This window comes from Tyto alba, unplaced genomic scaffold (genome assembly GCF_018691265.1).
Source record: "Tyto alba isolate M040663 unplaced genomic scaffold, T.alba_DEE_v4.0 Super-Scaffold_21, whole genome shotgun sequence".
NCBI lineage: Eukaryota > Metazoa > Chordata > Aves > Strigiformes > Tytonidae > Tyto > Tyto alba.
Genome location: NW_024881295.1, coordinates 10,272,497 through 10,288,651, shown reverse-complemented (window position 1 = coordinate 10,288,651; position 16,155 = coordinate 10,272,497). Strand labels below are relative to the sequence as shown.

The window sequence follows — 16,155 nt, the reverse complement described above, 5'->3', positions numbered from 1 at the left end:
GCATCTGCCAGCATTATGTACGTCAGCATTTTGTGATTTTCAGTGGGAAATATGGAGTTCTCTGTATTTTGCAAAGCTGGACAACTAATTATTTTTTTTTCTCCATTACAGCCATGTGAACTAATGCTCAGAGCATTTCCATCCTGCTGTCTGATGACCTGATCTACAAGGTCTAACACTGTGACAGAAGATCACCCTTTACCTGATGTTGTCCTGTCACGAGTCCTACATCCCATGTTCTTGCAGTGTAAGGGGTTCCCTCCCTTCCTAGGTTATATTCTTCATGATGTTTACTACCTTAGGAGTACAGCCATCATCAGACCATGGACATCAGACCATCAACATTTTCCTGTGGGAAAGACTTTCATTAATAGAGTTTTTCAAGTGAAATCTGTTCCTAATCAGGTTTAACTGAAGTTTTTGAAAAAAAAAAAAAAAAAAAGAAACAGCAGTGAAATCCTGTCTACTTTCATGTGTTTTGGGAAGATGATGGGACAGATGCAAGTAGTGGAGTATCTCAGATTTACCTAATTATACAAATATATACCTTTGTATACAAACCAAAAGTTAAATGTGATTAAAATGTATACACAAAGAAATGTTGTAATTGTATGAAGGTTACCAGGCAAATTTATTTAGACTATGTCCCTTAACACTAGGGTTTGTTTTTCTGGAAAACTGAGCCTCATCAAAAATGCCAACATTGCCAAACTAGAGTTGAACTTTGAAACTCTGACCTGTTATCAGGTGACTTCCCGTGTGACCTTGGGGAGATCTTTTCACCTCTCTGTGCCTCAATCCTCCACTGTCTGAAACAATAAATAAGTAAATAACTAAGAGTAGGAAGAGGGAATAATCTTTCTTTTGCTATTCTGCACCTGCCTTGTCTATTCAGATCGCAAGCGCTTCATGGAGGGGATTAAATATCCTGTGCTTTTAACACTGTGAGCAGAATGAAGCCTGATCTAAAGGAGGGCCTAGGAAAGCTGTTGTAAGATGCGGCACATGGTCCAGTCTTTCACTTAAAAGCTTTAAGATCTTGCAACTTGGGAAGGGACATTTTCTCCTCCATTTAATAGTTACAAATGCTACTGTGATAATTGATTGTTGAATGCTCATAAGTAGAGAGAAGGATCCTGTCCAAAGAAGACCTAAAGCAGTGGAGAATGTTCCTCACAACAGGCGCTGGCAGGACAAGAACAGCCCCTTGGTTCTGGTTCAAGAATGAAAATACATTGCTCTGATCCTTCCCTAACCTCTCCAGTACCTTTTCTTTTCCTTTCCCCCTTATTTTCTTAAAGTTCAGCTGTGCATGTTCCCATTTTGTTCATAGAGGGTAGACTTTCTTACCCTTATATTTTATTGTGTAATTATTATTTACCTCCAGCTCGCCTTTCAGCTATAGTTATCAGGCTTGAATTTATTTGCTTACAGCAAGTCACCACCTGAAGAGCCATGTGGATGGCTTAACTCATTTCTTTCCCTCCAGGGGACACTTTGAAATGTCAAACAATGTAAAGAAGCAAAGTAGATCATGGTTAGTCATTTAAAGCCATCATGAATCTGTACTGCTGCCTGGAAAAACAAGCTTTACCCTTTCTTCACCACTTGTGCTCCCCCCTCTCTCGTGCTGGCACCAGCATGTGTTTGGCTGCTTGGTGAGCCAGAGGGAATTAATCCAGTTATTACTAACCTGGCAAAATACTTAGCAAAAAAAAAAATCAATAAAACCTTAAACTGGCCACAACAACAGAAAAAAGGGCAACCATAGTTTTAGATGAGAAGAGCTAGGCTCTCTGCCTAGTCACATTTAACCCAGTGGCTTATTTGGGAGGACTCTGGAATCTACCACTCTGTTTTCCCTCTTGTGAGAAAGAGTTAATCACGTGTGATGAGGAATCTAAAGCTTGTTTTCCTCCAGTGAAATGAAATGGGTAGTTCCATGGTTTGCCCCTGCTTTTTTCCTTTACAGCTATAAAGAAGTAACATAACTGTGTCAGGAGAAAATAGTTATTCTTTTCTATTTTGCATGTGTCGGTCCCACAGGAATTTCAACAAACAATTTTGTTCTTCTCTGCTCAGCAACTATGGCAAATCATATACCTAAATTTTCAGTTTATCGGTTCCATAGGTCAGAGCAAAGGCGTCTCGTATCATCCGTTAAGAGTGATGGATGTGCTTGTTACTTTAACAGTACACAAAACGCCACGCACACTCCAAGGGCTCATTCCACAGGTCCTACATATGACAATTTTAAAGCGATGTTTTATCGGGATATATGTGAAATAGCCATGGAGAGCGTGGCGCGGACAGGGCCGAAGCAGGGGGAGGGGGCAGGCGCAATGGCGGCACTGCCTCAGGCTCCTTGTTCCCGCCCGAGCATTTGTGCGACCCCGGGCTTGCCACTGTCCCGCCGCGGTTTGTTCAACCTCCAAAAGTTCAACCGGAGCCAGCTACAGGGCAAAAATCAAAGTGCGTAAAAATCGGATGCCACAACTTGAGCATCTCTGCCCCGGAAGATCATCACACAAAAAGAATTTTTTGCACAACTTCTCGCTTGCAGTGATTCGACTCCCCGTGGAACAGCGGTAACGCCTGCCCACGTCGCTGGCAAACCGTGACGGTAAGCTCAGGGGCGCCGGCGAGACCACCGGCCGCCATGAGACCACCGCGCGGGCGGCGACCGGCTCTCACGGCGCGGACGCCCGCCACACCCCGACCCCACGGCACGGAACCGGCCCCAGGGAAGGGCTGACCCCGGGCCGGTGCCCGACAGCATCGCTTCACCCTCCTGCGCGCCTCCCAGGAGGAAAAAAAAAAAAAAAAAAAAAAAAAAGGATGACCAGCCGGCGCTTCCCTCACCCCCTCAGGCGGCCGCGCCGAGGGGCAGCGATGGCCGCGCCGCCCACCCAGCGCGCCGCGGCGGCCGGGCCCCGGGGGACGGGGGGGAGCCGGAGCGGGGAGCCGGGGGCGGGGCGGCGGCACCCTTGAGCCTCCGTCCTTGGCGGGGATTGAGCGCGGCAGCCGCTGACCCCCTTCCCCCTCCCCAAAACGGCTCCGGGGAACGCCCAGGAGAGCGGGGCTGGGGGCGGCCCGGCCCGGCCCGGCCCTGAGCGCCGGGCCCGCCCCTTCCGCTGCGGAGTCCTCATTGCCCGGGCACCGGAGGACAACGGTCGTTCTCCGCTCGCCTCTCCCCGCTCTGAGCCTTGCTGGTGGGTACGGGCAGAGCGGAGCCGGTGGGTTCACCTTCCCCGGGATGGGGGGCGGGCCGGGCGCCACCCCGCCCCACCCCGGGGCCGAGCATCCCCGCGTGTCTGGGGCGAGGGGTGTTGGCGGCCGGTCCCCGCAGCGGTGGGATGCGGTGGCTGGAGCTGGGCTGCGGCCCCTGAGGGAGAGGGGGGGAGGGTTTGGGTGCGATGGCGGCTCCCGGCTCGGCCCCCGGCGGTGCGCGGAAAACCCGTGGGGTGCTCTTCGCGTGGCGGCCCCAGAGCCCTCGCTGGTCTGCGGCTGGCGGGGGAGGGAGGGGTGTGCGGGGTCACCGCGCCGTGGGTTGAGCGAAGCGGGGGGCCTCGGGGCCGAAGGGAAGCGCGCCGGGGAAACCCCAGCAGGCTGGCTGCTCCCAAACTGGTTCAGGGTTTTATTGCCAGCCCGAAGCCCTGAAGGGCGCTTTGGTGGGAGGTGAATGCCCAAGAGGCATTAGTGCAGAAGGTATTTTGGTAGAGCAGAGGCTCTGGAAACAGAAGGATGTTCTGTTACGGGCTGCTAAAATAGCCTCTGCCACCCTTCAGCCCCTCGCTGGGCACTGGAGTGGGATGGGAGGAATGGGAGCCAGAGCCCTGTGGCCAAGGAAGGGTGGGTGGGTGGGTTGGTGACTCGTGGGGTGGAAAGAGCCCTGCGAACAAGGGCAGTGTGCCCACGTGCTGCCGTGCGTAAACCGCCACCAACAGCGACTCGCAGCACTTCCACCGGCAAGTTTCCAGCTATGGCGGATGACCAATTCAGAGCATGCGTCTTGGTTCCCTCTGGCTTGCTGTGAAACAAATATTTCTGTTTCTCCTTGCAGAGCACGATGGCTACTCTCAAGGAGAAGCTGATGACCCCCATTGCTGCGGGAGCCACGGCCCCGAACAACAAGATAACCGTTGTGGGGGTCGGACAGGTTGGGATGGCCTGTGCTATCAGCATCCTTGGGAAGGTACGGCTCAAGGACAACGTGCTATTCAAGTTCCTACTGCTGTAATGTTCTGCGCTGCCTGTTTGTCTTAGCAAACGGTGGGAAATTTGGTAGGTTAGCACAGGAGTGAATCATTTGCAGTTCGTGTAAGCAAGCAGTGACCTACATTGTTCATGCAAGGCTGACCTCCCCATGCAGTTTCTCCTTGTGCTCTCACCTTTCTGTCTGCACTTAGCAATAAATCTCTCATTAGGCAGAGTTATTTTTCAGGCTGCTGTGAAAATGTAGTGAGCAATGGCTCTGAAACCACTGCCAAACTTTTCTTTCTCTTTTTAATTTTGGTATTCTTCTACAACAAAGCTGGAGTTTGCTTGGTGGGAGAGCTCCACGGGGCAAAGAATGCAGACAGAACAGAAATGCATGTGAAATATGGGATAGGGAACAGAACTATACATGTTTGCTTTTTACTCTCTTAATGCATATGTGCCGTAATAACTGAAAATACTGCTATCCCCTTCAGCAGACTTCTCTTAAGCCCTTATTGATTAGTTATATGACTTTATTGTTTCCAGAGAGGTTTTAGCTAGTTTTCCAAAACCTAAAAATAGAGGAGTGGACTTAGAGGTTATTCTGATTCTGAATTTTCCTGTTTCTGGTTTTGAGTTTTGTGGTTTTTTTTTGGGGGGGGCAAATCTCATGTTGCATTCTTGGAGCAAAGCAAAGGCTTATTATACAGTAAGAATCTCTTGTACTTTACACTTTGTCTCGAGATAATATTGTGAATGAGTTCAATCTGATCCCTCTCATGCTATTTTTGAAAAGACAAAGGGGAGCTGCAGATTTTTTTTTAAAAAAGGCATAAATAGATATGCTTTATCCATTTGCAGAGACAGATCTTAAATCAGGTAGGTCACAGTGAGGTCAAAAATCTTGCACGTACTACTAAGCTGGCTGTATCTTATTTGGAGATGATCCTCCTTCTACTTGTTACCTTGAGGGTGCATATTTTAAAGTAGTGGGTTTTTAATAATTAAAAAAAATTGAAAGCGTTTTCACTTGCTGATGACCCTTGTGAGCAAGGAAAAACTGACAGTAAGAAAAGGCCACTGTGAAACTAAGTACTGATGTGAAAGTAACAAATGTTTTCCCATTAAATTTCTTCTTCAGTTTTAAAAACTAATGAGTTCACTGTGGGTTCGTATATTTATAACTTAAGCAAATGTTTGTCATGTCATCTGAACTCGTTTGTTTTTGGAGTATGGTAGCCTGTAAGGTTGGCAGTGAGGGAGCCAGGTGAAGTTACCACAAACTTCACTACAGTCCAGCATTCATCTGTGTTTTATATGGTGCTCTAATCAGGGTCAAATTGTGCTTTCAGAAATCTAGGCACAAAGTTTTACTACTAATGAGTTGTAGGCTGGGTCTAAATTTTTCAAGCTTGGTTTATGGCATGATGGAGTTTATTTCAACCAGGCTTCTGCTCTCTCTTATTCTCTCACAAGTATAAGCTGCAGTATAAAACATTTTTATAGTAAAACCATCCAATTCTTGTCACTGAATTAGAATTGTATAATCACTTAGGTTGGAAAAGGCCTTTTAAGATCAAGTCCAACTGTTAACCTTGCACTTGACCAGTCCACCACTAAACCATGTCCCTAAGCACCATGTCTACATGTCTTTTAAATAGATTCAGGGATGGTGACTCCACCACTTCCCTGGGCAGCCTGTTCGAATGCTCAACAAACCTTTTGGTGAATGGACCTTTTGGTCTAAGCCTCCCCTGGTGCAACTTGAGGCCATTTCTTCTTGTCCTCTTGCTTCTTATTTGGGAGAAGAGACCAGCACCCGCCTTGCTACAATGTCCTTTCAGGTAGTTATAGAGAGTGATGAGGTCTCTCCTGAGCCTTCTTTTTTCCTAGCTAAACAGCCACAGTTCCCTCAGCCGCTCCTCATAAGACTTGTGCTTCAGACCCTTCACCAGCTTAGTAGTTCTTCTCTGGACACACTCCAGCACCTCAATGCCTTTCTTGTAGTGAGGGGCCCAAAACTGAACACAGTATTGGAGGTGCGGCCTCACCAGTGCCAAGTACAGGGGGACAATCACTTCCCTGGTCCTCCTGGCCACACTAGTTCTGATACAAGCCAGGGTGCTGTTGGTGGTCTTGGCCATCTGGGCACACTGCTGGCCCATAGTCAGCTGGCTGTTGACCAACACGATATGGCTTTGACTTGTGCAAGATGGTTGGCTCCCCAGGATGTCTTTTTGTTAAAGCATAGCATGAAATGTTGTACTAAATTTCCTGTGCTTTACTATGTAGATGCAATTGAGTTTGATGGTTTTGAATTTTATAAAATTAAACGGTGTGATAATACTAATTTCAGTTTGCTGGTGTAGTATTTAGTGTATAAATTTGAATGACATTAAAACTTTCATGTTGGTTATTTCTAGCTTCCTCTCAGAGACAAGACACTGATATTGCCATACTGTTTTAGAAATGGGAACATCTCCACTGTGACAAGTCAGCTGTTTTCAATGAGAGTATTTTAAGCTGCATTTGGTGATTGTGTTGACTTCATTCCTGTGTGTGTTAATAATGAGCTGAATTCTTCTGTAGGCACCACTGCTGCAAATTAATTGAAATTAGTCACTGGAGCTATTCCAGGTGCTCTTCAGTTTCAGTGAGAACTGGCTCCTTGAACCTGCTGAGTCTGGTGAATATTGGTTGCAAGGTCTGGACTGAAAGTCCCATATTGTCAGACTGTGTGTATAAACCTATCCATAATTGCACATGTGCACATGTTCTTTTCTCAAATTCTTAGTTTAACACCAGTGACTTCAGTTAAGGCTACTTTTTCATAATGTTTAAATAATTGAGACTTTAATGTTACCCTGCAGACTATTTTGAGAACAGAGCAAGTGCAGATATGGATTCTTATGGTTTTCCTTCAACAGTTGATCGAATCAGCTGTGAAAGGAAGCATTGCGAAAAAGCAATTAACATTATTTTAAACTATAAAATTAAAAACTTAAATGTGCCTGATGTTAAAGATATCTTTCCACAGGAAAAACAGTGCATATTGTTGCATGTTTAAAGTAGCTTAGTGGATGCTAATAATTAATCTTTCCATGTGAAGTAGTGAGTGTTAACTTTTATATAAAAGTAAACAAGCTTGCTTGCTATAATATTTTTCAATAGCATAAAAATGGCTTTGCTTTCAAATGGGGTGTAGATACCTAGGAGAATAGAGAGAAGTAGTAATTTGAATCTCAGTATAATTTCCAGAATTGTAGGCCTTTAGGTATAGTAGAATTTACAAGGATAGTAAATGCTTCTGTCAAAAGGCAGTAAAACTTTGTATTAGAGCAGAATGCATTTTTCCTCTTCCACCCCACCCTGCTTCGCTGTTTTCCTGTTCTGAGACTCTGAGACATTATATTTCAACTTAACCTGGCTGGACAACAAGCATACATGGCTAAATCTATTCTGCAAAGGAAATACAATGTAGTATCTCTAGTAAAGAAAAATTAGATACAGAATCTGTTTTCTTTTGATACTATTTTTAGTATTGATGAATTAAGTCTGTTCCCATTCTATATATTTGTGAAATGAATTGGTTGAAGGAATGTTACAAGAGAATATTTGATATTGTGGTATGTTCTATTAAGTATTTAAATATTTTAAATAGGCTTATTTGCTGGATAGATTTAGAGGGTTTGTTACAACTCTGAAAGATTAAACTTTTTTCCGAAGAGAACTAAATCATGCAGTACCTTGCTAATAAAGAGTTAGCTGTGCAGTCAAACTCCCTGAAAATAATACCTTTTTTGGGGAAGTCTGACTTTTATGAACCTGTGCTGTAGTAGCCTTTGACTTTGTTACTGTGACATACATCAGAACACCAAGGTAATGCTGTCCTACTGGTTTACTTTTGGAGAAGAGATGCATTCAGATGTGCAATTCTACTTTAAAATGTAATATTGCTCAACTCAGGGGTAACTTTAAAATGCAAGTTAACTGCTTCATTGACTCCTTCAGACTTTGTTTTGCAGGATCTTTGTGATGAGCTTGCTTTGGTTGATGTTTTGGAAGACAAACTAAAAGGAGAAATGATGGATCTACAGCATGGGAGCTTGTTCCTTCACACTCACAAGATTGTGGCAGACAAAGGTGAACCTCAGTTTCTTTTATTTAATACTGATATTCTGTGAATTTGCTTAATAGTGGAGCATTGTGTAATCCTAAAGAACTCTAAGGATTTATCATTGAAAAGTTAAAGTATGGGAATTAGTGTGACAATTCAGATGAACACCATAACAATGGGAGTGGCTCTTAATCTGAGTTTTTCTCTTACTTCTCTAATGGCCACTTCACAGCTTTGGGCTTGTTTGAGTAAAATTGATTTTAATGAAACTCTGGTGCCTCTGATGCAGAAGAAATAGTATAGTTATTTGGATAGCGTAAATGAGATGCAGAGGGGCTGAATGTACTCTAAAGACCAACATATTGATATATCAGAACAACATTGAGAGGATGCTGGCTTTAATATTGATGTCTCGTGTTTTTTGAGTTTGAATGTATGCACAGTGGAGAAGCTATCCATAAAACCAGTACGAACACAGTGCTATTGAAACTAGTGATAAGTCTAACACATTCTTTGTCTTCTGTTGTAGACTACGCTGTCACAGCCAACTCCAGGATTGTGGTAGTAACTGCAGGAGTTCGTCAGCAAGAGGGGGAGAGTCGTCTCAACCTGGTTCAGAGGAATGTGAATGTCTTCAAATTCATCATTCCTCAGGTTGTCAAATACAGCCCCAACTGCACCATCCTGGTGGTTTCCAACCCAGGTAAGGCAGTCTTTTCTTAGGATGCTTACAAATTATGTTTACTGGAGAACTAGAGTTTTATTATATCGATCTTCTCAAATACTGATTGAGTGTTGGAAGTTGTGTGGACATCTGCCATGTAGTTGCTAACAGCAGAATGCAAACAAACATTCTGTACTTTCCAATGCTCTTTATTCAGAACTTCTCATGGTGTCCATTTTTTTAAAAGCATGCCACATGGTAAATACTTTTTACATACTTTGGCTTAAGTAGCAGGTAGTTTAAAATTTTTATCTCTAAACGAGACATATCCATTTTGCTTTTAAATTGTTTGTGAATCATAAATTTCTGTTGTATCTGGATAGGATATGGCCATTCTTCAAGATGAAGAACTTACCCTATAGTCTTTCTTGGCTGTAGTTTCAGGAAAAATGCATGCTGAAGCCTATGGTGTGGGAAAGCCTAACTGTGCTATATAGTTCAGTTAGATTAGAAGAGACTTAGTTATAACTGATTACACATTTGTGTGCTTACTTGCAAGCATATCATTGCACTGGGACAGCTTGGTTATTTGAGTGCCTAAAGCTGATTACAAACATTGATATACTTTGTAGGGTGTCTCTGTAGGGTTGCCTTTGTCTGATTCAACATCTGAGTGAAGCCATTACTCCAGAACCGTGGCAATGAAGTGATTCTGCTTTTAAGATAACTTTGCAGAGTCAAAACCGTGCATGTAAAGCTAGCAACTCAGCTGGTGGTTGAGTAATTAGCTGGTGTACTGTTGGTCTACTGAATACTAGTGTACTGAGCAAATGGTACTGTGCAAGTGCAGTAACTTACAGCAATTTAAAACATATCTAAAAATCAAACTGAGTCAAAGATCAAATTATTCTTGTTCTAGCAAGGGTGAATTCAGACTACAGACTACTTTCCAGTAGAGCAGCTGCAGGAGGAGAATTTCATGTTGTTTTTTCAGAATTATTTTTATAATGCTTTATTTTTTCAAAATGTGTAGAGTTTTGTCCACTAGTCTTATATAGTGGAAGTTATTGTGAGCCATCCAAAGGGACTTCAGGGCTGCCCTCTGCATGTGTGTTGGTGTGTGACCTTGATGTCTGTCCCTGTTTAACCTCCCTGGATCTGTCTGTGCTCTAGCTCAGATAGCACTGTCCACAGCCTGTCCTGTGGAAAGCTCTACTGTAGGCAAATGATGAGATTACAATGAAGAGCTTAATGTCTGGATGTGTGTCTCAGAATCTGACTTGAAAGCCAGACTGGGGCAATTATAGCTGTTTGATAGGGAGGTGCTCTGTAGTCTGTACAGATTACTGTGATCCTGGTGGGAACTGCCCCCCCCCCGCAAAGCTGTAGGGAAGCTGTGCCTGATGAGCATGCCACTTGTAACAGCAAGGTGTGAACTGTACTCAGGTGACATTCTTTTGGTGCCTGAGCAGAGCAAACAGTGTATTTCAGATCCATATACACAAATAATATTCCTTCCTGAGAACTGTCTGGCTTTTGAGAGTTTTGGAGACATAATTATTGCAGACTGCTTATTACTGTTGCCTTGAGCTGTGGATTAGAGGTGTTTCACTCTGCTTACATCCCTCTCTGTCTGCCCCAACCTAGGTTTGTTTTTTTTTGTTTGGTTTTTTTTTTTTTTTTTTTCTAAAATTGCATGCAGTTAAAGCATATTGCTTATCTGGCTTTTCATGTTAGAGTTAATCAGTTCACAAACTGCTTAATGCATGAATCTGCTCAACAAATTAAACCGAAGCAGTTACCAGCTAGAAACAGAATATGTAAATCTTAAACATGCCTAAGTGTAAATTGCTTTACCTCTTACTGTGGTGAAGCAGAAGGTAACATTGCTTCAGGAAATTGCTTGAATGTTTCAGCCACATGATTCAGTCCCAGCTCTGGATGCCCTAGGGGTTTAAGCGTGACAAAAGTGCCTCCATCTTTAGCTGGTAGGATTCTAAGCTCCAAAGACCTATCTCGGTTTTCTTTGAACAGTAGCTTGGTGGGTCCTAAATTTCAATCAGTGCATTCATTTTAATCCCCCAAATAGTCAGACCTAAAATACTTTGACCAGTGAGCGCAACTGTCCTGAGTCCTCCTGATTGCCCTATTACTTGTAATTGTTGAAGCATTCGTGGTGTATGTGAATGGTTTAATTCACCGGGCATGTTTTCCTTTTCAGTGGATATATTAACGTATGTCACATGGAAGCTGAGTGGCCTGCCAAAACACCGTGTGATTGGAAGTGGCTGCAATCTAGACACAGCTAGATTTCGCTATCTGATGGCTGAGAGACTTGGTATCCACCCAACCAGCTGCCATGGTTGGATCTTGGGAGAACATGGTGATTCTAGTGGTAAGGAGCAATTCTGACCACCTTGGGAGTAAGCAATGCAATGTTAGAGGTTGAGGCCTAAGTGGTGTTACAAAACTCTGAAAGAGTGGATGCAGCTGACCTTGGGTAACTAGCACTTTGCTGTATTTTTATGAAGATCAGAGTTGAGACAAGTCCAGTAAATCTAGTTACGCTTTTAAAAATAAAAGTGAGTGTGGCTGTATGATTAAATACTGAACTGAAAAGGCCAATTTTGTTAGCTAAAGCTGTGTCCTAAAGGCTACAGCTTACTACTTCTGTTTATCAGTTTTTGGAGGATCATGACATAGCATGTAGCTCAGTTCTCCTCTGAAAGCAATTTTAGCTGTTGTTAGGCCAGTGGCAGAGCTTGTTGCAAGTAGAAGCAGCTAGCAATCCAGAATTGGCCTAACAAAATTATACTTTATCTTGTGACTTTTCTCCATGCTAGTTAAGAGAAGATGGTTTTAAAACCATGTGAAATCCAAGAAGCTTAGTTGTCTTAATTCAGTTCATATATTTCAAGTCTTTAATGATACAGCAGAACATCTATGTAGATTGGTACTGCTGTAGTGCTACATATTTCTGAGGGAGCCACCTCTTCAATGTCCCATTGCATTTGATCAAAGTACAGTGTCTGATCAATAACAGTATTTACTGAAGCCAGTCCTACACTAATGAAAACAGAGCTTGGCTGTGCATACACAGCTCATACTGCTTCAGTGTTATAGCTGCTTTTGCTTTGAAGTAACTTAAGAATTTCCAGGAACAGAGAATGAGTTTGCCTGTAAGCTTTCAATATGAAGGGAGATGTGCAAATTCGCCTCGATATTCTAAGCTTGCATATTGCTACCCTATTATTTAGGGAAATAAGAATAGAATTCTTGAAGGCTAACCCTAATACTCATTAGTGGGACAGCAAATACATACTTGCTGCTTTTTGAGTAAAATTAGTTTTAAAAGGTTGAACAGCTAAGATGTGCCTTTTTGCTAGAATTTGAGATTCCTGACTTCAAAAGTAGCTGCACCTTCCAAGGACTGAAAGTTCTGTTCATGTATTGCAATTACCTTGTTAAAGTGTCAGTACTAAAACAGTCTCATATTTGACCCCCAGAGTTCTCAGAATTAATTGTACTTAAGTGAAAACTTGAATATCTGCCTCAGATATGATTGTGGTTCTGGCTACTACTATTCTGTTTCTAGTTATCTTAAATAGGAAAAACAAGGGGGGAGTTGCTAAGTGCTATTGAAACTTACGTCCTTTCTCTGTTACAGTGCCTGTTTGGAGTGGAATTAACGTGGCTGGCGTTTCTCTCCAGGAACTGAATCCTGCCATAGGAACTGACAAAGATAGTGAGAACTGGAAGGATGTCCACAAGCAAGTGGTTGACAGGTATAATGACTTGAAGAACAAGGTGGATATGAGTGATGCTGAAAATAGCTAGTTGAATGCTGCCACCTTGTCACTGCCTCTCTATTCTGCTGCAGCTTTCATCCTCTTATTTAGAGGGTTGCATGAGTAAGTGGAACTACTAGTTTAAACACAGAAATGCAGGATTTCAGTTGGTAAACTTTATTATGCTGCAGTGAAACTGTTGCATAACGTATCCACTTTAGTAATGCTGTGGGTAGAGCTGTGTGCACGTTTTTTCTCATAAGTAGCTTCTTAAATGGTTAACTGTACAAAGGGCACAAGACTCTAAGAAAGTGAGCAGAGCTCTGGAATTGATTTGGGAAAACTTGTTCATTGATTTAGGGTAATCTGTATAGAGGTAACTATGTGTTTCTAAATCACTTGTCCTTATTTCACAAGTGAGACTATACTGGTATAAAGCGTACATAGATGTTAAATTAGGATGTGTGGGTAGGTACTGCATGGCTTTGACTCTAAATGTTTATCTATTCCAAATGCACTCAGAATGATTGTGCCACTGACATGAATAGAGACCTTGTTCCGTTGTAGGTGTCTGGTTTTCTAATTAACACTAAAAACTGTTCATATATGGAAGCTATTTTTCTGTTCAGCTAATCCTGTGAGAAGAGGGCTTCTTTATTATACATATGGGATAATGTAAACTTTATCCTTTATCCTCTAATGCTGCAGTATGTGACTGATACTTTGATACCAAAACTTAAAATATGTCACGAGTTTCAGATTTTTTTAAATGGGAACTGTTCATTCATCTTAAGACTTAGCATTCAGCAGTGTCTTGAAGACATCTAATGCAACTGTATTTCAATATTTCCTTAGTGCCTATGAGGTAATCAGACTTAAAGGATACACAAACTGGGCTATTGGCCTTAGCGTTGCTGAACTTTGTGAGACCATGATAAAGAACATGTGCCGGATTCATTCGGTCTCAACACTGGTAAAGGTAAGAAGTGGTAGCTAATTGGGTGTTCCAGTTCATTTGTTGTTGTGGAAAAGCTAAGTAGTCTCAATTAGCAAGGTGATGAACAAAGGAAGCTTTAGAAAATACTACTATGAATTTAAAACAGGAGCATACTATCACAATTTTTTCTAGTCTGGCCTTTTAGCTGACCTTCCTCATGAGTGTGGAGCTGAAACTAACTTCTCTGTACTCAATGTTGTACTACCCTTGTGTAAAGCTACCATGTGTGGCATGCAGACTTATTAAAAGGAAGTTTCAGTGCAAAAATAAAGAACTTCACGGAGGCCCAGCTGTGATTCCATGAACCACTTCCTGTCAAAGGTGCTAGGGAAGAGATCTGTGTCCTCCTATAGCTGGTGTAACTGGCTGCATCTAGTCTATACCAGCTGTATAACCTCTGGTGCAGCAAGGACTCAGAGCAGGCTGAATTTACTGCTCCCTCTATAGTAAGAGAAGAGACCAGCCCTAATCCTGTGTCTTGAATTTTGTCGGCAGCTAGCTATATATAAAGAAAAGTGAGGGGTTTGGAGGTGGGGTTTCAGAAATCAGCCATCTCAGTATTGCAAATCACTGGTCTAAAACAACTCTGTACTTTTTATTTGCTCAAATACAGTGTGACTGAATTCTCAGCAGGTTGCAACATGATAGTCTTGAGCTCTGCTTTCAGAAGGCTTCCTGCTATATAAACTAAAAGCAGATCTGGGGTGATGGGTTCATATCTGAGTGATCTCTTGATTGTGGCAGGGCATGTACGGCATTGAGACTGATGTCTTCTTGAGCCTTCCTGCTGTCCTGAATGCCTCTGGATTGTCAAGTGTCATCAACCAAAAGCTGAAGGATGATGAGGTGGCTCAGCTGAAGAAGAGCGCAGATACACTGTGGAACATCCAGAAGGACATAAAGGATCTCTAACTCATGAATGTTAGATTCCAGCAATAGAAAAGCAGCGTGTTGTGTGCGTAAATATGGGCTCGACTCACTGTACATTTTAATAGTTGACATTTAATGCTCTTTCAGGCTGAGCTTTGTCCATAGTAGCTAAACTTACGCTTGCTGTAATGCACAGACCTCATGAACAAATAAAGCAACTTTCAGGCATGTTTTGTCAGAGTGACTTATTTTCAGTATTTAAATTATCTAGCTTACTCTAGCATTCTCCTTTAATGTGTGCCACTGATAACATGGAAGTGTAGACACATGTTCTTTCTAAAGGTTAGAAACGATGTAGTAATTGCCCATGGTGGGATTTCACTAGTACAACCTTACTGGAAGCCTTTTTTTTATGATTTAGTCAACATCTGGACTGAAACTAAATCATATTCCTAGACTTGTTTCTGATACAGTACTAACTTTTTTTTACTGATGGGTAGAAGAAATGGAATGGGGATATGCCTCTGGGCTACCTGCTAAAAATACGCCAACATTTTGTATGCCACTGGCCTAGAAAAGGGGTTCTGCAGATCTTCTCTCTGGATTCAGTTCTTTTGCTTGTTATTGGTGTCTAGTTTTCATAATGTTTAGAACAAACAAGAGTCTCTTCTATTTGATTACCAAAATCCAAGCGTTATTGTTATAGTTAGACTGGAGCCTGACAGTAATCATGTTTATAGAACAAGTCAAATTGGGCCTTTAATATCTAAAATAGATGATTTTCACAAGTTCTTATATACTTAGAAGAACAGATTTAAAAAATCCCAAAGCTTTATTTCTTAATCACAATTATGGAGTAAATATAAACCATAAAATAGCCAGTACTTGCTTGTCATGCCTGGGACTGAAAGAGCATTAAAGAGAACATGTAGGTGTAGAGAGATGGAAATGTTTTAGATATGCATTTTGGTAGAATAGTAGTGCTTATATGACTTCCATACCAGCTAACTCAGAACTGTGTTGTATGATAAGCAGGTGACTTGTGTCTGAAACTGCTCACAGAGTTCCCATTACTGGTGTGTTTATGTACTTCATGTCAGCCTTGTGCCCTAAAGAAATGCTGTTTTCCTCTATGGTTATAAATCGAACAATTAAGCCACAAATTCTCAGTGGAATGTAAATGTTGAACTCTCAACAATGTCAGCATGACCTGGAGCCCAAAAACATTTAAAAGTCAGATCCATATATTGTGGTCCAGAATGACACAATGCCATAGTGTAATGGCTTCTCAGGCCAATGCCTAATTTGGGGCATTTCTTTCCTTGTGAATAGTTCTCCCCTAATGCACATCTGTGAATTCAGCCTTATGTAAGTTAAAACTTTCAAAGCTCTTAATGAACTACAGTAGCCAAGGTCTTCCTAAAATCCACACCAATCACTGTGATGCACTACAATTTTATAAACCGCTCCTGAGATACCATTGCTATGTGAGTTATTCTGTGCAAGCAAAGGAGTCATG

At 42.3% G+C, this 16,155-nt stretch overlaps 1 protein-coding gene and 1 long non-coding RNA gene across 6 annotated transcripts in view; one reads left to right on the top strand and one right to left on the bottom strand.

Annotated features, from left to right (window-relative positions):
• The window catches only part of LOC116960009, a 105,268-nt gene that overhangs the window by 56,055 nt on the left and 33,058 nt on the right, over nt 1–16,155 (bottom strand). Inside the window, exons 2-3 of one of the 3 annotated variants that reach the window (XR_004406135.2) lie at nt 738–809; nt 203–349 (exon numbers count right to left, since the gene is read on the bottom strand). The exons of 1 other annotated variant lie outside the window; for it this stretch is intronic. This is a non-coding gene — a long non-coding RNA (uncharacterized LOC116960009). The remainder of the gene's footprint in view (nt 1–202; nt 350–737; nt 810–16,155) is intronic. One more of the 3 variants, XR_004406136.2, reaches the window with a different exon arrangement.
• Nucleotides 2,498–14,864, top strand: LDHB (lactate dehydrogenase B). 3 transcript variants are annotated; one of them, XM_032986310.2, is made up of 8 exons: nt 2,498–2,623; nt 4,064–4,195; nt 8,226–8,343; nt 8,847–9,020; nt 11,203–11,376; nt 12,649–12,766; nt 13,625–13,748; nt 14,511–14,864. In XM_032986310.2, exons 2-8 carry the CDS (start codon nt 4,070–4,072, stop codon nt 14,676–14,678), a joined length of 1,002 nt encoding a protein of 333 aa, XP_032842201.1. In that variant the 5' UTR covers nt 2,498–2,623; nt 4,064–4,069; the 3' UTR covers nt 14,679–14,864. The 3 variants fall into 3 exon arrangements, with proteins under 3 accessions (XP_032842201.1, XP_042651463.1, XP_042651462.1); XM_042795529.1 differs by lacking the exon at nt 2,498–2,623 and adding an exon at nt 2,988–3,236; XM_042795528.1 differs by lacking the exon at nt 2,498–2,623 and adding an exon at nt 2,990–3,212.

Excerpts from the sequence above, each read along its gene's own strand:
- LDHB (XM_032986310.2), top strand. The coding sequence starts at position 4,070 with ATGGCTACTCTCAAGGAGAAGCTGATGACCCCCATTGCTGCGGGAGCC. Across the intron at positions 11,377-12,648 it reads AGAACATGGTGATTCTAGTG|TGCCTGTTTGGAGTGGAATT; the intron begins GTAAGGAGCAAT and ends TCTCTGTTACAG. Across the intron at positions 13,749-14,510 it reads CGGTCTCAACACTGGTAAAG|GGCATGTACGGCATTGAGAC; the intron begins GTAAGAAGTGGT and ends TGATTGTGGCAG.